This window comes from Dicentrarchus labrax, unplaced genomic scaffold (assembly GCF_905237075.1).
Source record: "Dicentrarchus labrax unplaced genomic scaffold, dlabrax2021, whole genome shotgun sequence".
In the NCBI taxonomy this organism is placed as follows: domain Eukaryota; kingdom Metazoa; phylum Chordata; class Actinopteri; family Moronidae; genus Dicentrarchus; species Dicentrarchus labrax.
The window spans coordinates 5,005,905-5,030,494 of NW_026136720.1; the positions used below are offsets into that span (position 1 = coordinate 5,005,905).

The 24,590-nt window shown below is 40.9% G+C and overlaps 2 protein-coding genes across 5 annotated transcripts in view; one reads left to right on the forward strand and one right to left on the reverse strand.

Moving 5' to 3' along the window:
* Positions 1 to 4,479: 4,479 nt before the first annotated feature.
* Positions 4,480 to 16,699, reverse strand: mlycd (malonyl-CoA decarboxylase). The gene is made up of 5 exons (XM_051381578.1): positions 16,068 to 16,699; positions 11,808 to 11,920; positions 10,629 to 10,785; positions 10,063 to 10,215; positions 4,480 to 5,614 (listed from the first exon to the last, which is right to left on the reverse strand). Exons 1-5 carry the CDS (start codon positions 16,611 to 16,613, stop codon positions 5,069 to 5,071), a joined length of 1,515 nt encoding a protein of 504 aa, XP_051237538.1. The 5' UTR covers positions 16,614 to 16,699; the 3' UTR covers positions 4,480 to 5,068.
* Positions 16,600 to 24,590, forward strand: part of zgc:173742 (DNA topoisomerase I, mitochondrial) — a 32,168-nt gene continuing 24,177 nt past the window's right edge. Inside the window, exons 1-4 of one of the 4 annotated variants that reach the window (XM_051381553.1) lie at positions 16,600 to 16,721; positions 21,793 to 21,933; positions 23,253 to 23,310; positions 23,940 to 23,986. In XM_051381553.1, the coding sequence (XP_051237513.1) occupies positions 21,818 to 21,933; positions 23,253 to 23,310; positions 23,940 to 23,986 (221 nt within the window). In that variant the 5' untranslated portion in view covers positions 16,600 to 16,721; positions 21,793 to 21,817. Of the gene's footprint in view, positions 16,722 to 21,308; positions 21,525 to 21,792; positions 21,934 to 23,252; positions 23,311 to 23,939; positions 23,987 to 24,590 lie in introns of those variants that run through there. The other 3 variants (XM_051381552.1, XM_051381555.1, XM_051381554.1) reach the window with 3 other exon arrangements.

The following is a 24,590-nucleotide window of genomic DNA, read 5'->3' on the forward strand; positions in this document are numbered from 1 at the left end:
TGAAATAGAGCAGGTGAAAACAATGTGTGTCAGAACATCTGTTTTGCTGAATTTCGCAACATCTGGTTTGTTTCCCGACTGTCAAAAGTTTGGGAAATATGACTCATGCACAATAGGACACACTTTATATTAGCAGCCAGAGGGACAGAAAGGTGTTTCCAGGTTTTTCCAGGTGGTCCAGATATCGAGGGCAAAAGATGAAAAGAGGAAAGGACAAATGGAGAGCGATTTGTGAGTGATCATCACCTCTGGGCCTCCGACTGTTTGCCTGATCAATAAACTCTGTAACAGAGTCAACTATGTATGTGTGTGTTGTACGCATATGTGCATACTGTTGCTCTTTATAGAATGTTTAACTTCTGTTCAGCTATTTCTGAAAAACTGTCTGGGGGCAAAACTGGAGGAATCAATGGACAAAGTCTTAGTGTGTGTGTGCATGTGTGAGAGAGACAAGGAGAGAGAGTTTTCTCACACTCATTTCAATCTGTCTGGCAACTGGCTGTCACCCTAGGGTGGTGCAACCACTACATCTGCCTGTTTACTTCTTTTTCATTCAATATCCCAATCTGATACAAGACGTCAGGTCAACTAATACTGACTAATTGCAACGGATGAAGGGGGGTGGAAAATGCCATCAGCAAGCCGAATTAGTTTTAATTACAGCCTATAACCAGATATAGCAGATCTGTCAATCTCCAAGTCACTCTGCAACTGGGACAGAGGGGGTGAGTGGGCTGAAAGGAAAAACAGCACGGACCCAAAGGGAGGGGAAGGAGAGAAAGAGAGGTGTGCAAGAAGAAAGGAAGAAGAGAAGGAAAGAGGGTGTTTGGTTAGCCAACCCATCAGAGAAGCATTGTTCAAAACTGCATGCACAGTGTCTAACAAGTCACTCTGAGTGAAACTCTGCTGCCCTCTAAAGGTTCCATCCTGCAAAATATGGGCAGATCCAAAAGGCATCGAGTATCCCTGCGACTGTGTGTGGCTATGCACATGTGGGACGTGAGTGTCCTGATTGCTCGCAAAACCGTGAAGCCCTTTGAAGACAGACCAAGGGATTGGATGAGCTGTGGGTGCAGGGTCGGGTTACCAGGGGGTGGAGAAGGAGGAGAATGGTGATGATGTGAGGTGAGAAGCATGAAGGAGGGCCAGCAACAGCAACCAGGAAGAATGGATTAACACACTTGGATGAACCCTCCCCTCACACACACACACACACACACACACACACACACACACACACACACACACACAGGAAAGTCAATAGCCTGCAGGTAAAGCCAGCCTTTGGGAAGGTTTTCGCTCCATCTCAGTTTTAACTGAAAATCCCACTCTCGTCACATCATCACTTACCCGCAAATGCAGCTGTGAATAGACCACACAATGACATTTGGAACGTGTGCAAAAGTGTGCAAAATTTCCCTCAAATGTCAGAAGTGTTGAAATGCCACACACTATAAAGTTCCAGAGAGGAGACATTCTTCAACCCGATGCCCTAAAAAAACATCAGAAAGTTTACACCACAGCAGATACACTTTACTGAAAAGTGTGTTGCTAGTTAAAGTTTTTTCTCCAATGGTTGCATAGCAGACATTTTGGCATGTCATAGCAGGACGGGTGAACAATTGCTCCGTTCCACTTAGTGGAGGTCTTGCCATTATGCAACCAGGTTCACTGTCACGTTTACTGGGACACTTAATAACAATCTACCAGTTATTTTTCTGCTACGACAAGTCAGAATGTCTGCTGTGCAACCAGTCCGTAAGCACCTTACTCTGAGCTTTGTTTGTTTTACATGAATGGTTGCTATGCAGTTTTTTTCCTGCCTTTCTTAGTGGTTTGAAGTGGGCAAGGTGGAAAAAGGTGACGTCACATAGTTTTTTTCAGGTGATTATACACTGATGAAAATTGTATTTCCTTTCTGCCAACAGATTCTTCTGAATGTTACACACTGGACCTTTAATTAAGATTAAATCTGATTACAGTTAGTAGGCTGTTTGTCAAATATATAAATTACATTACAGTGAAATAAATAATATTTAAAACCACGTTTTTAGGGCCTTTAACCTTGGCTGGAGTTCAGTAGATGTTGTAGTGTATTCAAAAGCGGCTTTAAAAAGCAATTTCTCAGTATTTGCCAAAGGTCAGAGTTCACTGTATAGGGGCTGGGACAACAATTTGATGGTTCCAAAAGAGCTGACATGGAAAAGTTTTTCCATCATGTTTGCATCTCAAATTTAATTACATTTTCATATTTTGCTCTTCTTTAGGACATTTTTTAAGCTATACTTGCCTTTCAGTATGCCACTAGTGGATTGAATCTGCCTTGGAATGTTTGTACGCTCCATGTTTTCCTCAGTGGCACAGTGATCCAAGAAATATTGGACTGAGCTGAGTTGGAAAGGGTTTGCTTGTGTTGTGTGCCTATGTTTATACTCTATACCATTTATTATAATGAAGCGCTTCAATGACATGAAATGATAATGAAACATTTCATTTGGGGGAAAGACACTACCAGTGTTTGGATGAATATTTTGATTTATGTGATATTATGAAAACTATGGAAACCCTTTCCAATCAAAACGCATGCCAGTATTTCATTTTGTTATTTCCCTTTTGAAGCCAGCATTTTTTGTTTTTGTTCAGTTCATTCCAACATATTATAAATTACAACATATCAGAGTTTATCATTGATACAATCTGGCACTTATTTCAATTGCTGTCCCTTTAAAGTCGCTGTACAGATGAAGACAAAAGGCTTTTATATCTCAGACCTTATCAGAATGAATTAGTACATGAAAATGCCACGGCCACCACTCTACCATCACTCTCTGACTTTTCTGCCCACTGTGAACTGTAAAAAATGGATTAGCTTCATTTGTAAGGCAATTTCCTCCGAACGAGGGACAAGAAATGAAAAACACAGCCGCCACGCACACATGCACTCGCCATCTTCAAAAAAAAAAAGGATTGTGTGAATTACTGAATTATTTTTAGATGAGGCATGAATTTCCACAGCAGACAGTTTCTAATCAATTTTAATCAGGTCTTTTGCTGCTTTTTGTAAAGTATTGGATCTAAGACGTGTCAGACAACGGAGCAGTACAATATTGAACTTGGCTGTGAATCCATTATCAGCATGTGCTGGGCTGGAAATGTGACAAAACTGCAATCGGATTAGATACAAATGAAGACTGGTCTAAGTACACACTGCGCCAATGTGGAAATTGTCAGTGATCAGAATACTTTTGCCGACAAAAAGCTCTAACATAGCTGTACTGCCATTTGATCAGAGGTGTTTGATATAATCAAATGCTGCCTTTGTTACAATGATATTTTAACTAATTACATGTTCAGATTCAATTCATTTAAACAGCCATTTTATTAAATTAACTCCATTTAACATGTGAAAAGTGGACTTGATTAATGCTTTACCTAGCAGGTTTAAAACAATTAAAACCCTTCCCATCAGATAGATGTGCCGCAGGGACTGACTCGTCCTCTTAAGCCTCCACTGAGGAGGTTTGTATCATTTCATTTAATGGGACCCGATGTGTCCATAAATCAGATTTCAGTGCTGCAACCGCTCGCTGTGTGAGCAATTTGTCTTCTTAGTCCAATGGGAAATACCTGACTGGCTACTTTAAAAAAAAGTCATTACTTTCACGGTATAACATAATATATTTTTTTAAAAGTTCATAATTAAAAGCTGCTGGACTTTTAACCCAAACCGCTCTGTGGTCACTAACATCGGCCATTTCTGAACAAAGGTGACACAAAACAAGCCCTGGCTGCCAGCAGCAGGTGTGGAATATGTCATTGTTGTTTCCATGGCAACCCATACCACAGCCTGCACCGTCCTCCATTGTGGGATGGTGTGACGATGTCGCTCTTTTTTCCGTGTCCCCCACGCAGATCTGTGCACAGGGAGGTATGGGTCTCTTGCTGTCTCCAATATCTGCAGAGACACTCACACTGTCAAGGGCATCCTTTAAACAACTGTCCTTTTTATGCTTCTTTATTCTCCTCCCCCCGTCTTCACAACTGAACACCATCAATCTAGCCATTTACTTTAACTTTATTTCTCACTCCATTAGTTTCTAGGACACAGAGCGGCACAGGGAGAGAAAAGGGGGTGGGAGAGGGAGATAGAGAATGTGAAAAAAACGAAAAGAAAGTTTGGCTCCTTGGAGAGATAAAATGTAATTTCACAGTCAACTTGCTGTGATATATTATTTCACAACAATGGGGTGTGGGCTGATATGAGCCCTGGTTGGCACCTGTACAGAACAGTTAGAACATCAGCGATGGCTCTCTGGAGGGTTGGTGGTGTGTGTGTGTGTGTGTGTGTGTATGTGCACAATTACGAGAAAAAAAAACACCTGAATGGAGGTACCAGGAGGGTCCAGCCCAGTGGATCAGAGTGAGCACAGTCGACCGTAAAATGTGAGTAGTCATGATATACAGCAGAAAAAATTCCAGTTTTGTTTACAGTTATTTAATATGAAATAATATTTCCAGTTAGTGATTTCATGCCTTTGTGTATTGCGCTTTAGTGGGAATAATCAGTTTAACAGCAGGTGTGCATAAACCTGAACCAAGAAAAAAACTAAAAGATGAAATCCAATATTCAGCATGTCTGCAGTGAGACAGTTCAGCCAAATGAAAGAACCTAAAACATCATTTACTCCAGTAGCTGCACTCCCCTGTTGCTCCTGCTTCACCATTACACACACTGTTATCCAGGAACATGGTAAAGCATTGATAGATGCCTCGTGCTTCATTAGCTACAGTCTCTCAGCCTGGGAATCACTTACACAATATCAAACAGCTTCAACCAGAAACCCAATGAGGCAAAAAGCCTAACCTAGCATACAGAAGAACATCATGTGAGAAATGTTCTCATTTCAATTAAAAAACAATTTCAGCTGATGTCCATTCAATGCAGCTTCTTATTTATATGAAACATGTCACATACTGAAAGCAAATTAAATAAATGTCAAGTTTCAAGTCAATATATTAGTGACATCAAGTGCAGAGGTGTATTCATGGGTGTATCCTTGTCTCTTTCTCACAGTTTGCTGTTCTTCTGAAATTGGGACACCAGTCCCAGCACCTGCTCTGATGTCGTGATGACCTTATTGTGCAGGTAAAGTCCGCTGTTTTTAGACGTCTCGGTCAGGAAGTAACGATAGTTCACCATGATGCCGCAGGAGTTCGCCACACCTCTCGGGCTGGTGTCGGCGCGCCAGTTGAGCCGCCACATGGTGGCGCCATTTTGCAGATGAAAGTTGGCCACCGGGTTGAGAGCGTAGCCTCGCCTCTTTTCCCCGTAGAGGTACCAGGCACAGAGACGCATCAAGGCGGGCTCCAGGACACGGCACAGCCGCTCAGAGTGCATCCACTCGCTGGTGCCGATCAGCTTGCGGAGGGCCTCGGTGGCTGGGGCCCCCGTGGCTGAGTCAGTGGCCTGTTCTACCTCCTTCCACTCCTGCTCAGAGAGGAGGTCAGAGCCCCGGCCTTCTTTCCTGTACTGGCTGAGCAGGCCTTGGAGCCAGGAGGAGAAGCCTGGGATTGGAGACAGGCTGGAGAACTGGGCCATGTGAGGGAACTCACTCTGGAAGACATAAGGAGAGAGGGGGGAGGTAGAGTTTACCCTTAAAACACATATTTCATTGTCTTTAGAGACCCAGGGCCATTTTACACCCTGTCTAATTAACTGACTTCAACTGCCTTCCATTCGTCAAACTTTCTCTGGTTTAAGAATGCCAAAACTGCCAACACTTTGTTTTTCTAAGGTTTTTTTCAACAAGGTTTCGGGTCTTTAGAGACCTGGAGTGTATTTTTAACAGGTCTGAAAATGAAGACGTGTCTAAAGCAAATGAAGGTGGGGATTGCATTACTATGCAAAATGATCAGTCAGATAACTCAGAAGCAGAACTGGAGCATGAATGTGAGAATGTTAGCTCAGAGGTCATGAGCTTTACAGGCAAAACTGCAGAGTGGTGCGTGCAGTGTGCATAACCATGTTGCAATTACCACCAGATAGTAACTGATTTGTGCTTACTGTGCTGACTTGTATTTGGAACACAATATACACACACATAATATATAAAAAGTTGTTTAAATTATTTTTGGTGTCTATAAAAGTGTCCAAAAAATAAGTAAATAAGGGTTTATTGTTGTTAATACTATATTCCTATGTTTAATGTCTATGTTTGAAAAGTGCAGAAGCGGTGTTATTTTGTCTGTGTTTAATATGGAACTAAAGACCGAACTGTGCGCAGGAATGTTTGGAAAGGCAGTAAGGGTTACAAAAGTTTTGAATCATCTATTTTGAAACACAAAAATGCATCATAATCTGCATGCATGCAGAGACAGCTCAGTGCGGAATTGCCTCAACCTGCCGTAGCCAGCTTGAAGGAAAGGGGGGGGGATCTAGGAAAGGGACGGGGATGAGAAAACAAGGTAAGGGTATAAAGAAAACGGATACGAGGCAGCAGAGATTTGATCCCCACCAGAATGCAAAGGGCAAAAGCGGAAATAAGGGAGATAAACACTCAACCTCGGTTTCAAAACACAAAACTAAATCTTCTTGTTTGTGCTCAGGCCTTCAATTCCTCAGACAGGGACTGCATTACAAATCAACTCCATCGCTTCACGATCCTGCCCCGCTGATGGAGATGGATGATCCTCTCTCTCCTTCCCTCCTTCTTATTCTAGCCTCCTCCTCCTCAGTCCCTTGCACTCTCACCTTTAAGTCCTCTTTTCTCACTTACCTCTCCCCCATGTCTCTGTCTCGACCACACACACAACACGCCCACCCACCCACCACATCTCATGAGTTTTCTTCCACCCCGCTACCCTCTCCTCTCGCCAAAATCCTCCCCTTCTTCCCTGCCCATATTTTTGCCCCGGCGTCTGGGTTGATAAGTGACGGAGCGATGTGGCAGGCAGAGGAGTGAAAGGCTGCAGATGAAAGTGGAAGTGTCAGACAACCCCTGCAGGGACACGCTGCTGTCTGTCTGCCTCGCTCTGCAACATTGTTTTCCTTGCTTCCTCCTTGATTGCTTCACCTCCTTTCACTTCAAAATACAGCCTTCTCACTCTCCATGTCCCTCGGTGTTTCTTCTCACAATACTGTATCATGATCTCGCCCTCTTCACTCCACATTGAACTACCGGGTGCTCTTTATGTTGAGAGTGGGCAGGGTTAACAAAGCAAGGAGGCGGTGGAAATAAGGGCAGAGGCAGCAGGAGAGGTGAAAAAGGAAGGGGGAGGAAAGGATATAGAGAAAAAAGAAGAGCGGTGCCAGAACTTTACTCCAGGGTCCAATCTCCAAAGACAAGCAAGACCTCCTCCCTTCACCTTAAATCACGACTGTGACCTTTTCTTTTCCACTCTATCATCTATCCATCATCACAGTGGTCCCTCTGTGGCTGCGCTGCTCTTCTCCTCACCTTTACGTAAAGTAAAGCCCTGTCAGTAAGCCAGGGCCTCTGCGGAATACAACTGTGTTGTGGTTTTGTGTAGCCTCAAGGGTATTGCACTTATACACTGTGGGTCAGGAGTTGGATTCCCACTAGAGTGAAAAATGAATGCACTCATGAGGTTTCTTTGGATAAAAGCATCCAGACAAGGGTATGAAAGTCAAATTTAAAAAATTGGAAATGAAAATTTCCAAGCAGTACTTTATACTGCCCTACAAACCCAAAATGCAAATCAATCAAAATGGTGTTAAAACCAGAATGGGACATTTTGGAGTCTGTTTTGCAACATTAAATACCATACATCTTTGCTTGCTAATCTGCTCTAGAAGCCGTGGTCACTTAACTGTGCTCTCCACCACAGAAAGCCAATTAGACAGCTAAAGCAAAAGAGTTAGCTAGTGGGATAGCCACCTCTAGCCTTAGCTTAAACTAAATGTACTTTTTCTCTAGCTGTTAACTGTAATTGAAAAATTTACATTAAGCTATACTCTACACTAATGGTGACCCCACCGGCTAAACTCCTCCTAAAGCTAATGTGACTAACTAGATTAGCAGAGAAACTAACTTTCATCTCAGCTTTTGACTCTAGTTCAATTTATTCAATGTGGTGAGTTTAAGAGACCTTGAAAAACTCAAATTCCAGTTTTCCTCAACACTGATTTGTAGTACTGCTGTGTGCTTCTGTAGAGAAGTATAGAGAAGCTAAAAAGTAGCACACCTCTTTTTTTAGATTATTATTTTTGCATTAGAAAGACAACAAAGATGACAGGAGAAGATGCTGACATGCAAAGCAAGCAGACCTCTTGATGAAGACGACATTCACCATCTGTAAGGCTTTTACGCCGCGGTGCAATATAACCTACTTTCCAAAACTCTGACACAAACAGCCCTAATGCTAAAGCACAAAAACAACATGTGCTGAGCTCACAGAAACGTATGTTTCCATTAATACCAATGCCAATAAGTGAAAAGCTTGCAGCAGTCAAAACAGTCTCATTGTATGAAGAACTAAAAGTGAAAGAAGCTTAAAGCTCTGGAACCCGATTTTTATGAGGATACACTATAAAGAGCTATTTCCCATCTGTTGGGTAGAGTGGCTTTTGATGTTCCATTCAGTGTTCCAATCATTTAACAAGTGCTAGCTGGAGTGGCCCGACATGGAGGGCTCTTCTGCGCTTATTGAGAGGGATAGATGAGATTTCATTACTGTCTGTCTGCTGACTACTGCTCTGTTTATGTGTGGATGCATTCAGCAAGTGCTAAGACGAGTGGGAGATTTATGGTTCAGCACTGAAATGAAAAGAAAAATGAAAACTTTGGCAACGCAATCAAACAAAATTTTTTTTCCTGTTACTGCGATATTTCTCGCTGGGATAACTGCGCCAGCTGGGCAACACCTGAAGGCTACGGTGTAGTCTTTTAATGGAATTCAGCATGAGTCATACAGAGTGAAACGTGTTGTTGTTCATTGGGAGGAGAACACCTTTTGCTCCTGCACAACAGGGGAGGAGCTGAGGAGCGTTGCAGGAGTTAACAGCTGTGTCTGTGCCATGTATTGTGTTATGTGAACTGTCAAGATAAGGTGTTATTATCCAGCTATAATGAGACAGGATGCTTTAAAAGCTTTACTGACAGGACGCTTTATGGTTACTGTATTTAGATACATAACCTTGCCTCTTCTGTGACCTTATACCTTAACTCGCCTTTACCCAAGCCAAGACCTTATGGGAATTCAAACAGAATGGATTCAAATCATTTTCCTTTTGCAATGGCTTTGGCCACTGTACCAATTTCACAAAAACAAAAACTGCTAATTTTCTAAGACTATAGGAATAGAAATGAGAATAAATATGCAATTTATGCAGAAGCCAGTATTTGAATTGATGTAGAGTAATAATGCCCTTTGAAAAATTTAATTTGATTTATTAAATATGCTGTTTGACTTCAAATATAGATCATGAAGACTGACTTTACCACACAGCAAATTATACATTATGTTTGTGAACGTACTTCAGTGAATTAGTTAACATTTTCTGTTATGTGTCTACCACCTCTCGTTTATTCAAGACCTTTGATCTTTCAGTTAGTCAGTCAATGTATGGTTCGTAATTGGTAGCCATATAAATAACATTAACTATACTTTAAAGTTAAATGATTTCAAATACAGCCAGCGAGCAATATTATAATGCTGGAAAGCATGTGGCATTATACTGCAATTAAAACTACTGTAACAAACACCGGATACTCTGACATTGAGAGTAACCAAATGATTATTTGGAGGAGCATGTGATTTAATGTTTTGCACTTTGTATGTTAACACAGAATTTTATGTTTAAGGGTACCAAGAAGTCAGTCTGGTTCTTTGTATTAAGAGTTTCTGTTGCAAAATGTGAGCCAAAGTAAACATAGACTACTGTAAAATATGTGGTGGGAGTGATAATTTCTCCAGCTCCTGCTATAAATATGAATTAATTCAAATAAATGTAAATTTCCTAGCATCAACATCCATAGTTCTTAGACCAACATTTTTATGATAAATGTAATACACACCATCTTGCATCCCACCCGCACTCACCTGTAGTTCTCTGACCACCCTCTTAATGAGATAGTTGCCCAGCTCCACCCCTTGTAGGCCAGCCTGGGTGGAGGAGATGGAATAGAAGATGGCTGCATTTATCTTATTCACATCCTCCTCAGAGTCAAGAGTGGCAAACTCACGGACGATACTCTAAAAGAAAAACACACATTTTTGCACAGTCACAAAGAAAGATTCTGCGTTACTCTTCCAAACACATGCCCACTCTCTGTGTTCTTAGCTAGACAGCTGCAGCCAAGGCAGGAATTTTACACATATTTCAGAGCTTCTGGAGCAAAACTGTGGATATCGCTGCAATATTTCAAACCATGGAATATTTCAGTGTTGTCAAAACCACTTTTTTCCTCACTGTAAACGGCAAGAAAAAAAAGTCAGCACTGTAGAGGTTGCTCCCAGAGGGATACGCAGTTTAAAGGTCTTGGTATTGTTTTTTCACACAGCAATAATCCATTTGTCAGCTGAAAGGAGGAACAAAATAATAAATCCCTGATGTTTAACTATCCTCCAAGGTGTGATAAAGTGAGGCCGCAGCTATTGTTTCTAACCTGAATGTTATCAGAGATGTCCTCAGTGAGAGCCACGTGTAGTACAACCAGGGGTTCTCCTGGCATGGCAGCGTGGGTAAAGGCATAACAACGGCGGTACGGCCCCACTCTGCGCTTCAGGTCAGTCCAGTTCCTTACAGGGTGCACTGCCTCATACCTGGCAGAGAACATAGTTAGTATTTCAGTTCTCAATTAAAGCTGCAGGTAATTTTTATAAAAAGAGATTTTTTTTTAAAATGTTTTGTTATATTTGCTGAAACTTTCACTGTATCCTGAGGATAGTCCTGGGGTAATGGAGACAGATAATCTGTGAAACAAAATCAGGTTCCTCTGGTTCGTGTTAGCGCTCTGAATTCACTGGGGCTGCACGACAACAACCAATCACAGTCAAGGAAGATAGTTGATTGTTGAGTCTCATTAGAGGGCGTACTACTAATACACTTTGGGACTCTGGGAATCTTCAAGCTTTCAACCCAAAGTGTCTTTGTATCTCTCTCAGCTCTGATTGGTCGTTCAGGGCCAGTGGATTTTTGCAAATGCCATTAGGAGCACTAGGAGGAGCCAGAGGAACCTGTATTTTTAACAGATTATCTGCCTCATATACTTTTAGGATATAGTGATAGTTAAAAACAATTTTCTTTATAAAGATTACCTGCTGCAGCTTTAACTGTTTGCTAAGCCCCACCCTCCTTAGCTACTGTTGCTACAACTGTCAAGCTTTCCATTCTTAGTTATTTTTTTTTGAAACATCAACTCACTGATTTCAGACGGAGGTAGACAAAAGCAGGATTTTCATTTTCTCATTTTGCTCCTGAAACAACTGTCGCTGGCAGATTTCATTCACTGTAGTAAATTAGTTCCGGGAGTTGGTTTAGACCATTAAAAGGTGGCCTTTTATTGTTTCCAGCTGACTTGTTTTGAAACAAAAACCCTGTAAAATGTGTCTTAAATATGCACTTGATAGCTACACATGATAGCATGCTAAAAAGCTGTTTGTAAACAGTTCGATTTACAGCTCCACAATTCTAGTCACAGTTACAAAGCCATGATGGGGGGGAGGGGTTAAGAGAACAGTCAGTTTTCATACCTGTTATGTGTCATTTGTATGTAAGAAAAGAGAGTGCGGTGAAAGGAAAAGGTGAGAAAAAAAGGCTTGTGAGGGAGCATGAATGCCCTTACTGGCTGATCTTCTGCAGGATCTCGCAGGGGGACTGCCAGGTGATTCTCTCCAGTCGGAGCAGACCTATCGAGAACCACTCAGACAGCAAGCTCTTCAGAGTGCCATTCAGGTCCTGGGAGAGAAAGAAAGGTAAGGGTTTAGAATTTTCCACGTCCAGCTGATAATAGAAAATTCACCACATTCTTTCCCTTGGCAGGCAGTCTGTAGGGAAAATAAAAGCAGAATCTTGCATTTGTATTTCATAATACAGCAGGGACTACATATTATAGAAATAAACACTAGTATGCCTGTAAATCATATATGCACATGAAAAGGAAAAAAGAGGTCAAGGTGTCTACTTTATCTGAGCCCTGTAAGAAACGTCCTTTCACTGTACCTTTTTTGTCAGTTTTTTTACATCTTGTAAGGAAGAAACACCATAAAAGTATACCCTAGAAATTGCAGCTTTTATATGACTATTAAAGAAGTGGATAAACACACAGTCTTTACAACCACACAACCTTTTATTGAGAGAACTCACAAGCTCTACCTTATTGACTGACAGCGAAGTTGCTTAAGTTTGTCTGGAGGCTATAAACAATTCCATACCGGTATCTTACACACTGCGCGGGGTCCACGGCCCCCTGGGTGTCTGTATGCTGTTTGAATGTTTTCACATTATGAGTAGTGATTTGTTTGAGCTTGCAATGGGTGTAGAGGAGGCACTTCAATAAACAACTTGCCATTTCAAAGCAGGCGCGTCCTCCTGCAAAGGTCAGACTTCATTTAAAGCAAATCTCCTGCAAACACACAAACAAGCGCACACGGTGCACGCACGCAAACACACTCAAAGACATAAATACAGCTTATATTGGCTGTTCCATAGGATGACTTCACTTCAGGCTTACTTTAATGCCGGCTTGTCAGTCATAATAATAGCTAATACAAACAAGCTCAAATACAGTCATGGTACAAAAGCCACTGGCTGAACTTCACTGCGAGCCACTATCAAAACCAAAACTAACAACATTTGAAATTCTTCCCCACATATATGCATCAGACTCTGCATTATTCAGCTCTATGCTTGAGAGGTTTCACACTGGAAAATTCTGTTGAGTGAGGATCAAATCAAAAGTAACCCTCGGAGAAAGAAAAGAAAAGTTCAGCAAAACTTCCATCGCGGCTTGTGTGCGTGTATATTCACTGTATGTGTATTTGTGTTGTTCTAGCTTCACAAGCTGCCCAAGGAAAAAATAATCTATGATGGCTGATAATCCCAGCCCGGCATTTCTGTGGAAGAACACAGCACTTCAACAACCCGAGAGAGTGCAGCCTTCGGTAGCCAATTCTCACCCACACAAAAGAAAGGCCAAGCTGAGATGTGTATGCCATTGACCTAGCCGAAGATGAAGTCTTTTGAAATGGAAGGGGCAAACGCATTTGAAGCCTGAGGTTAGGAGGAAGACGGAGGAAAGGAGGGAAGGGAAAAGAAGGAAATCCAACACACTTTTTGACACCGGCGCTGTATCAATGTGGCGAGGGAGTGATGTTGTGAGCTGATGCAGCCTCTCCTACCTTGAGCTGCAGCTTTTATTGTGATTATACAGAGCAATGGAGACTGCAGTGGCTGGAAGAAACAGTCTGTCTCCCCAAGGCCAAATGTGCCACGGACTGCCAAAGTGTTTACAGGTCAAGACTGAGTGAGTGTTTCCAATACCTTTACTCCAGTAGGCTGCCTGCCACTCATCAGCCTGGAAAGTCTTTCTGTGGGGGGGAAAAAATAGCCTCACTGATACTTTGGGAAATCGCAAGAGCCAAGCTAAAATGACATCTCAGACTTGGTTTTATATCTTTCATCCACTGAGTCTGTGGACAGGTGCATACGAATGAAAGGCCTGGAGGTAGGAGGAGTGAGGAGGAACATCAAAAATCAATGACCCAACCAAGATAGACTAATCTAGCATAAAATTCAAAGCAACACTCACAGTCATTGCAGGGTTGTGAAATCCAAACTTTAGTCATTTATATTTTCCCCTCCATGTTTCGGTGCTACTTTCATTATCTGAAAGTTTTTCTCTCCCTTGGTATGCACATGCTATCAATACATGTAGTAAAAAGCTTCATATTTACCATGACCTTTTCTCAGTTTTAGCTCAATCAATTCTGGCAATAACAACAAGAAAAGATTGCTCTGCGCCCCCCCCAGACCAAGGTGGTCAGCACTCAGTACAAATGAGTACTCTGTAGGTAGCTTAGACCTTTTTAAGCTACAAAAGGTCTCAGTGGGCCTTGGTTATTGAGATTAAATGCATCTAAACCACCTCGCAGCAGGAATAAAATAGATTTTGAGCGGGAGAGAAGAGGATAGAAGTCCACAGGCGACAGTGCAGTCAGGATCATATTAAGCTCTACTCCAAAGCACAAACAAAACATAAAAACTGATCACAAAGATGATAGAAAACTTTTTTGGCCCCACATGATCTCAAGCAGGGCAGTTTGAGTTTGCCCATTACAGCTTTTGATGGCACACACATCAATTTTGTCATCTAGTTTATTGCGCCTCAGCGTGCATTTCCTCTAGTGTATTTTAGATTTAGAGGCTTTAGTCTAGGCCACTAAATCCCACTACTAAACCAAAGCATCCTTCTTGATGGCTACTTTCTTTGGATTACGTCTACATATGAGGCATTCTGCTTATAGAGCTACTGGTGGCCTGTGATACACAAATAGCAATTCTCCAGCCTGCTGGAGTAAAGCCACTGGCCAGTTTATAAATGCAGCTTCACGTCATCTCAGCATGACTCCAACTTAGAGACAGAGCCAACATAGGGAATACAAGCCAAACTGATGGTTAAACACAGACTTCGACAGTTCTGTTCCCTCTGTCAAGCTTAAAAATGAGTTGATTCAACATAAACAACTCAATTCTGCTACAGATTGAATAATGCTTGCCCGCACTGAGGAGCAGTTTGTTTCTATTTAGCTGTACTGGAGGCAGGCCCTGCTTCCACCAATAACACTAGAGCTGAAACAATGACAGAAAAATAATGGCATGTATTTTTTTTTTATATAAATTATTAATTGCTGAAGGTTTTCTTGATGGATTTTTCCTTATATGATAGTAAACTTTGAGTTTTTTTTGTGGTGTTGGTTGGAAATAAACAAAGCAATTTCATGTCTTAATCTTGGGCTTCAGGAAACTGCACATTTTGTCCTGCTTTCAAACATTTTATAGACCCAAGAATTAACCGATCAATCAGGAAAATAATTGGCAGGCGAACCGATGATGGAAAATAATCATCTCAATTAAGTAGTTCTTCTTTAGCTCCACTATTAGCTCCTATAGATATGGCGAAAAAAGAACTAGTGGAACATTTATCTGCACAGTATTTAGTTGATGCAACCGTTGGTGCATTTTAATTAGAACTCTTAAAGCACGTTAGTTAAAAAGAATTAGCCTGTCAAATTACCCTCTTTGCACTGAAGGGGTGAGCATGTATTAATATCAAAACATTTACGGTACATTTAATATGTTCTACACGTGTGTGCTCATTGTGGCCTCAGAAACTTGACTGGGAAAATAGGATTCATTTGAATTTGCGTGCATGGAATTAACACGAAGGGAACAGGAAGCTTTCTGTCTGAAAGATATTCCACTCTTCTACACTGCATTGCTGAATGAATTTAAAATTGTGATTATAAGCGACTGAAGATGAATGACTGAACAATGAGGTAAATGAGACTGGAAAGGGCAAAAATGTGCCATTAAGTGGGCGAGGATTATTTTATTATTGATTTATAAACCACTCTTTCACCTTAATGCAGCAGAGTAGCTCTTGCCGCTTCGTGTATACAATGAAACTTTGTTATTGGGGCTTTTTTTTTTTTAGACAAGAGTTTCAGAAAATAAAATAATACCTGTCTAACCGATCTGCAGAAAGCACCTAACATATGAGGAAACAGACAGACATCTAGCTCTGTTCCTCTAGTTTGGCAAGGAGGGTAAACTGGGGCAAAGGTAAATGCCACTTGAGCTGTGATGAAATGTGACCCATGTGATGAGGGGCAAAGCAAAGGGTGCAGTTTATGCCTCAGTCAGTGGGGGGGGGGTTATGTGAGCAGCTATCAGATGATGCTGTTATATACCACATACAAATAAATGCACCCACATTCCTAAAGATACAGGCCTACTCAGGCAGCAGAGCGCCTAAACGGCAAAAAAAAAAAGACACCGTTTGACTCATGCGAGCACCCGTAGGAAAAGTAAACAAACGCTTTACCCTGATGTGCGGGCTCTCGCTAGCTTTGGATGAGATTATTTCAAGCACATCGGCTCGCAGATCCACCAGAAACTTCACTCCCCCCTCGACCCTGCTGATGTGATTCAGCAGCTGTTTATAATGGGGAGTCAGGCTGTAACGGAGTCGGTCTTCCACCTGCAAAATGGTCGCCACGTCCCGGAGCTGAGTGTCCAAGAGCTTCACGGCGAGCTCCGAAACGCTTCTGTGGTCGACTCCGAAGTCTTGCGACAGCTTCGTCAGGAAGCCGAGTTTGTCTTCCTTGTCGAGGCTGCTGTAGAAGTGCATGAACTCCAGGCTGTTTGATTCTGGAGGAGGAGGGGACTTGTCTCTCGTTTCGTATGTGGGTAAAGGTGCAACGACCCTCGCTAGTATCTCCTCCATGCCCGCGACAGCGCCACGAATTGGGGTCGAGTACCAGCGCCAAACGCCGACGTCCGAGGCCCCGAGAGCCGCTTTGAGGACAGCTCGGTGTCGCCAGCACCTCGTACTGACGCGGAAAGCCCAGATAACAGGGTGGGATATCATCGCCGGGAGGGAGCTCCGCTGTCTGTTCGGAACCCGAGACCAGTGAACACCCAGCACGGAACCGCTTCCGGGCCTCTTAAAGAGACAGTACAGCTGTCATGGCAACAGGTTAGGAGTTAGACTGCAGGTCAATGACAGGTGTGTTCTTACTATAATACAGCCATGTAATATATTCACAAATATATAGGAATATATTTGTGTTTTATATTCATTTTGTAAATCTGAAATGGATTCAATCACACCTTTTTTTTATTTATTTATTATTATTATTTTTTTATTAAAAAAGCACCTTTCATACAAACATACAGGCCAAAGTGCTTTACGTAGCAAATTAAAACAACACAAAAAACCTAAATGAACCACCATAAATAGGCTGAAAGTGAATACAATAAAAAATAATAAAATGTAAAACATAAAAAATAATCAATAGAAATAAATGTCCATGTGAAAATAAACGCCACGGAGACAAATAATGTAGAAACCAAAGATTAAAACCTTAAAACCTAGGCTATAACATTACTCCATTGACATTTAAAAGAAAAGCAGTGGAGGACCTTAGTGATCTGGCTGGAACATTAAATCAAAGAAAGGGTATTATGTATGGAGGAGCAAGTTCATTTAAAGCTTTACAAAAAATAACGTTAAAATAAATAAGAAAAGATACAGACAGCCAGTGCAGTGTCTTCAGCAGTGGACTGATGTGATCCTAGTTTCTGACTACCTGTAGCTTTCATTTGGACATTTTAGGTAATCCCGTAAAAAAAGAATTACAGTTATTCAAACGACTGGTAATAATAGCGTGAGTGAGTATTTCAGCATCTTTCTGACTTAAAACTTAATGGACTTCAAATTAGGCAATATTCCTAAACTGAAAAAAGGGTGTTTTTGTTACCTTGTTAAAATGAGAATTCAAATTTAAATGAGAATCTAAAATCTATTTTGGGTTGTTTACTTTGTTATTATTTTGTGTTCAGCAAATTCATGTAATTTTCTCAATACATGGTTTTATTTTCATCTTCTCATACTGAAAACAGAGTTGATTGAAAGTAAGGGATAATGCCTGACAGGGTGTCCATTACAGTAATTTGATGGGATGTTGTACAATACTTATTTGTTCATGTTTATGTTGTCATTTGGATGTTTTGTATTCTACAACAAATAACAATTTAGTCACCATAATATGGAAACCTAAAGGTCTGCACACAGCCTATGAGTAACCAGTGACTGTTTAATGAGTTAGATATACAGCATCCATAAGAAGTGAATCCAGAGAGGATCGTTGTTGAGTTTTTATAATAATCTGTAACTTAGAAATGTCTGTTTGACAGAATTAAATCAACTTATTGGATGCATTATGTGGACATCATGTCATATAAGTAAAAAAAGAAGGAAATGAACAAAATAATACGTATTTTCTTAAGAGCTATTTTGGAACTGTTGGTGTACCACAAAAGCAATGTACACAACAATATATACAACTCTGTGTCTCAGCCTATTCTCTTTCTCTTCAATAGCATTTTGTTGCTCTGCATGGTTGAAAAATGGCCAAGCAGCACAATAAGGGGTAATTTTGCAGGATCAAGGGTATATTGCAGAGCAAACACTTTCCTTTTGCTTACCACGTCCTCAACAACCCGCAGATTCTAACTTCTTTTTACACATTTTGGGAAGCAGATTTCTGTCTGCATCCCTGACAGAACTGGATGGAGTCAGACAGGACTGTCCAAGGATTGTCAACTACACCTTATTTCATGTATTAAGTAAAGAAAGATCTATTCTTAGATTTGGCCAACAGCTTGTCATGAATATTCCTTTCTGATTTCACAATTAAGCAACACGTTCTCATTGACATACCAAGACTCATTTTGTTTTTATGGCAGCTGTCAGAACATGAACACATGTGAATGACAGCACTTGTATTGCGATATGTTTCGTTGAACAATATTAACAGATGGGATGATGGGTAAAGGATTACTCAACACTGCTGGCAGTAAGCAATATTTTAGAAAGACAGTCAATTCTACAGATCTTACTTCTCTATATATTGCCATATGTTGTATTATAAATGTACATACTTAGACATGTTTTATTATTTTCTATATCTATTTTTATTTTATGTGTGTATACCAATATTCATTCCTATTTTTATTTCTATATATATTGTTAGATATTCTAATATAATTATTATTTCTATTCTTAATGTCGTGTGAGCACCTTGAGCAGCAGTAACGAACAAATTTCGCCTCGGGGATCAATAAAGTATTTCTATTTCTATTTCTCTGTTGTTGCTCGTGCTCATTGATGCATTCTGTTTATTGTCTAACATTTGAGTAACGGGTAACCTGGACTAGAATGAGACTTATTATTATGCATTTGCTGAATGCCAATCACTCACTAGATACATGAATAGAGGGAAAACAAGAAAAACGATTATGATGCATCCACCACTACGAGGCCTCGTCATCATTATATTTATATGTATATTGCTGAATACTATTGATTTGTTTCACCAGTATTTGATTGCAAAGAGCTGCATGGTGACAGACTGACTGAGTTATATACACCACCGCAATCATCATTTGCAATATTCATTTATTGGCTACAATCTTTTTCAGATTACAAATTATTTGGAACCAGCATAAATGATTTATTGATTACATATTATAAACCTCCATGCTGCTCCATTGTAACCATTGCGTCCAGCATCAGACATCCTGCAATGGCAGCTAAAGTTTATATTGTATTAATCTGATGTTTTGGTGGAGGCACAGAGCTCCAGGTTTGCTCCCCATCAAATTATTATTAATTAATAATAATTATTATTATATGATTTTTTTATATTGGCCTCTTTTATGTATCTTTCTGTCTGTGAAAATACAATAAGTTCTGTGGAGAAAAACTGCACTGGTAACTGTCTGAATTCCACCTTGCTGGTGCATACCGTTCATTATTGCTTCTGTCTACAGCATTTTCCATGAAGTCAAGGCCTCCTCCTCTATTGAAATCATCCATTCAGTGTAGAAGCATCAATCATCTGCTCTCTGTTGCTTGACAATGTTTGAACTGTCTCCCTATAGAGTGATGTATCAATACTTACTGTGGGCCACTCAATCATGTCATCCACTGCAATTTTGTTATACAACTGCAGTATAAAAAGTCTGTATGAGGTGCAATGACCTTTTGTGCTCTTTTGACGTTTCAGTGTTTTGTTAAGTGAGTTTTTTTTTTTTTTAATGAATAAATAATTTCAACATCTGTTATCATTTCCCATAGTTTAGGTCACAAGGGGACAATAACTATAACAAATTGAATAATTTTCTTTTTTAACAAGGAACTTTGTAAAAGTTATACTGCTGATTTAGAGGCTTTAGAATTAAAGTATAAAAATAATAAAATGTGGGCTATAATTTGGAATTTCAATTCAGTCTAAAGTAATAATAATTGTTATTTAAAGCTTGTGTGCAGTGATGGTATTGTCTGTCAAAAACCCATTTACAGTGATTGCACCTTTCCAGAAATTTCAAGCAACAGTATGACCTATGCTGTATCCTTCTGGGATGAAGTGATGGAAATAAATCATTGCCTCAGTAAAGGGTGGGCTGAAAAGAGCACAAAGACTAGATGTAGATTTCTCTCTACAAATGGCAGAGAAGGCAAGAACAAACACTGCGGACCTGAAGAGGCAATGTGATGACACTGCCGTAATGCAAACCAAATACACTTGTGTCAAGAGGTTAATCAGGAGCAAAACTGAGGCCACTAAGTCAAGTGGTCCTTGAGACTTGCTTGCTTGCAACTTTGCACCTCCAGTGACTGTGACAATTTCTTACTCTATTATTTATCACCTATCCAATCTTCTCCACTTCTCACACTGTGTTTTATCACATCAGTTCACAAAACATTTCCCTCTATAAACAATAATAGGCTACTGTCCGGTGTAAGGCAAAACAAATGATGATACAGGCTTTGCCAAGATGCCTCATCTATCCAACTTACATAAAAATGGAACTGATTCTGTACCCATTGACTTTACACACCAATCCATATCATAATTTAAATTCCTAAACACGGTGATGCTGCATCTCATCCTTTCAGGTTTTGTCAGACCAATTAGGTCACAGATATGTCAAGAGTTATGGAAACCCCAACCATCTACATACCAGTGGTCCCCAACCTGGGGGTCGCCAAAGCTTCATGGGAGGTCACGAGGCCTTCTTGATTGTAAGAAAACTTAAGAAATATACACACTTGGCCTATATCTCAACATTTGGTTCACTTCTGTGAAGAAATATAAATGTAAAGTTAAGTAAAGTGGAAGGAAATTGTCTAATAGAACAATGGCCAAGTGTCAGGGACAAGAAAACAGAGAATTTGTATGCATGATTGTTAATAAAAATACACAATAAAGACCGAGAACTGTATAAAAACTCTCTAACCTTTTGCAGTAATTGAGTAAACCCTGGATTCATTGTACAGTTTTGAATATAATATGGAACATCCATAAAATATGTCACTAAGGGGGTCGTCAGTTTACTAAATGAGAGAAAAGGAAGGAAAAAGGTTGGGTCTCACTAATCTACACCACACCCGAGCCCTAAAGCCATGAGAAAACCTTATATATATACACAGTTAATGGGGGGAAACCAACACAAGACATCATCATCCTGTCCAGAGACACAGAATCAGACGGGTTACAGAACTCGGTGTAACACCACCCAACATGGCGACTCGCCGAACTTCCTCAGCCAATCAGAACTCAGCGGGAATCAACGTCCGCCCTGCAGCTCGACGCTAGCCGAACTCGGTGTCGCGCCGATTGTGTCCGTGAAGCGAATTTATCCACCTGTAGATCCAAGTTTGTGTGTGTGTTTTTTTGTTTTTTCACGGTCCAGAATTAATCGATATTGCAAAGTGAGTCCACGAACGTTGGCAAACCGAACAAAAATCAACGTTTTTTTAAAAGCTGATGTTAAAAGTTAACGGTAGTTTTCTGCTCGCCATAGCTACAGGTGGCTAACTTAGCCAACGTTAGTTCGGTAATTGGCTAATTTGGAAAAGTCAAAGCGTTCAAGGGCGGGGTTTTTAAATTCTGTATTTTTAACTGTTTTTAATCATTTTATTTTTTGTTTATTTTTTTCACCTGTCGGTGTATGTGCTTAATGTTCACTGTGCTCTGCAGAACTAACTTCGCTTACATATGAGAGATGGGAAGAGAGAAGGACGCTAAAGGAGAAGGGAAGACAAAGCATAAAGCGACGAAGCTGAAAAGGCTGAGTGATAATGAAAGCGCTGGAGCCGGGGGAGATACGATCAGGAACAGGTGAGTGTGTGTGTGTGTGTGTGTGTGTGTGTGTGTGTGTAAAGTAAAAGATGAATAGAGAAGAAATGATTTGCTGACACGCACAGTTTAGCAAGCACTTCATCATTATTCCATCAAGAGCAAAGTCCAGGGCCATTATCAAATAAGCTACCTGTGTGACTCCCTGTCATAATTGCCAAGTTAGAGCAGCTCCCCCTAGTAACATATGCATGTGGTTTGACTGCAGCATATCCAGCATCTGTTCAGTATCTGCACAGTACACACATCAAAGCAGTATTTTTATTTATTTTTTTTTTCCCTTTTTTGCATGGATCCTGTAAATAGCAGTGCCTTTCATGTCATTGAAATGTGGAGACAAATTCATTTGGATAGAAATTAATAGTTGCAGTGGTGATAAATCAGGTGAGAGCGAGAGCCATATGGCAGTATGTGTGTGCTCCGAAAAAGGGACCGACACAAAGAAGTGTTATTAGGAGAATGCTATGCAGGCTGGTGGCATTGAGTGCACGCATTCATTTCACTGAGTACAGTGAGGTACTCCATCTTCATATGAATAAATTAATTTACCTTGATATCTGATGCGTTTATTACCATGCATATGTGAGCAGACAAATGAATGTGGAGTGATCTGTCATTGGCTTGTGTAATTGATGAGAGCAGGGAGATGAATAGACACCTGTAAGCGCGGCTGGAAGTGGAGCAGGCAGCTTTCTGTGACAGCTAGCCGCCTGTTATTTCATGGCACACTGACTGAATTACTGATTAAGGATCAACGTATCCTCATCAGCTTCAACCCTCGCGGAAGCTAATTTTCCTGAGCATGAAAGGGCTTCCTGCTTTAAATGCTGTACTGCCTTTAGTCTGGTGATCAAAATTGAGAATTCTGAATAAAAAAAAAAAAAAAATTACCATAGTACAGCAGCCCAATTTCATGTTACATCGAGCTCTAAAGGTTGGAAAGGTCGAGCTGAAAGGGTACGTGTTTAGAAGCTGTAGGGGGATCCTCTAAGACGTCGCTTGTCGGATTGGTGGCATTTTATAGCGTTGTCTGCCTAGAGTGATACTAACCAGTCAAAGACGTGAATTTAACATCAGTTTAATATGCACTCACTTTAAGCCGAGGCTTGATAGAAGTACAGCTGCACAACTGTCTCTTACAGGCCTATTCAGTCATGTCGCAGTGAAAGGGAAAGAGCAGCTTTCTCCTCGTCGTTCTACAGTATGTCTGTAACTGCTCATGTGTCACAAATGATGCATCACTAACAAGACCTTCCTCCTTTTTCGTTTTCGCCCCTGTCCCGTCTTGACATCCTGAATAGCGGTGCCAAATCTGCCAAATCTACAGAGAGAACGCATAATGGAAAGTCTCACAAGAAGGTAAATCACTCATTCTCTTCTTGTCTGCCTGAACTGCACGTGGCGAGATATGGCTAAGATTTGACCTATGTAGTTCGACCCCCAGTGTAGAACATCTGAATGGAAATCCAGTGTCATCTTGACCGGGGTGGGGGGAGGGATTGTGATGGTCATGTGATTCCATCCATAACGCTTGCCCTGTTTGGAATTAGCACGTCGAATACCATGGTGTAAATTCCAGCCCCTGTTACCCAGTGACCCCAGCTCATGTGTGCCAAAGGTTGTCCTAGTGGGTTAGCTTAGGCTATTTGATTCCTACATGATTGGCAGGGTATTTATAGACATAGCAGAACCCAGACCAGTGGAAGTAATTCTGTTAACCCCTAAAAAATTGCCCCAATAAATTAAGAAACTCTGAAGCCTCAGATAAAGTATTACACATGTTCCAAGGGTGAAAATATGATATGCAACAGCTGTGTGTAAACGTGCTCACCAGGAGTTCTGGGAGATATGACTTGACCTTGTGTGGCCCTATGAATGTTTGAACACTTCATGCATACATTTGTTAATGTAAGCATGAACACAGCGCTGTGGATGTTCTTGCACTGCCCTTATTCTCTGTGAATACTTAATGCGTGTCCTCCCCTCAGGTTAAGGCGCCTAAGACAGAGACCCCGGAGTCAGCCAGCAGTCCGAGGTAGGGATGAAGTCAAAATACCAGTAGACTTCTTATTAAAGACAACGATAATAAGATGACAAGCTACTATGGGGTGATTGTGCCAGAAATCTATGCTCTTCTTTTCTTCCCTTCCCTCCTCCCTCCTCCCTCCCGAGGTGATGAAAATTAAATTTAGTTTTTTGATGTTTAAGAGCCCTGGACAGAAGCCATTTCCATTTTATACAATGTGTTAAGCTGTCTCGCAGCAAATTAATTTTACTCTGCGGTGAAAACAAATATCTGTGGCTTGTCGTGAAAGTAATAAATGAGAATGCATGGTTTGAGTAGTTGGATGCTCAGCGGGGTGTTTCCGGGATGGCAGACTTTGGCCGAAGGCCTGCTGCGTCGAATCTGTCTCACAGCAGTGTTTCTACAGAGTTGTTAATGGATTGTGTCCCAGACGTGGACTTAGCCCAACCCAATACGAGGAGTGACATTTCAAAGGAGATGTCAGTTGGACATACTGAAGCTAAATTCTGGCTTATAATATTTCCTTTAAAGTTTTTATTCGTCCAGCAAAGCTCAGGTGTTAACTGCGCTAGTTGAGTGGGTTTCATGCAGTGAGGGGAAAAAAAGGCCCTCA

Excerpts from the sequence above, each read along its gene's own strand:
- mlycd (XM_051381578.1), bottom strand. The coding sequence starts at position 16,613 with ATGATATCCCACCCTGTTATCTGGGCTTTCCGCGTCAGTACGAGGTGC. Across the intron at positions 10,786-11,807 it reads ATCCTGCAGAAGATCAGCCA|GTATGAGGCAGTGCACCCTG; the intron begins GTAAGGGCATTC and ends GTTCTCTGCCAG. Across the intron at positions 10,216-10,628 it reads ACATCTCTGATAACATTCAG|AGTATCGTCCGTGAGTTTGC; the intron begins GTTAGAAACAAT and ends TTTTTCTTTTAG.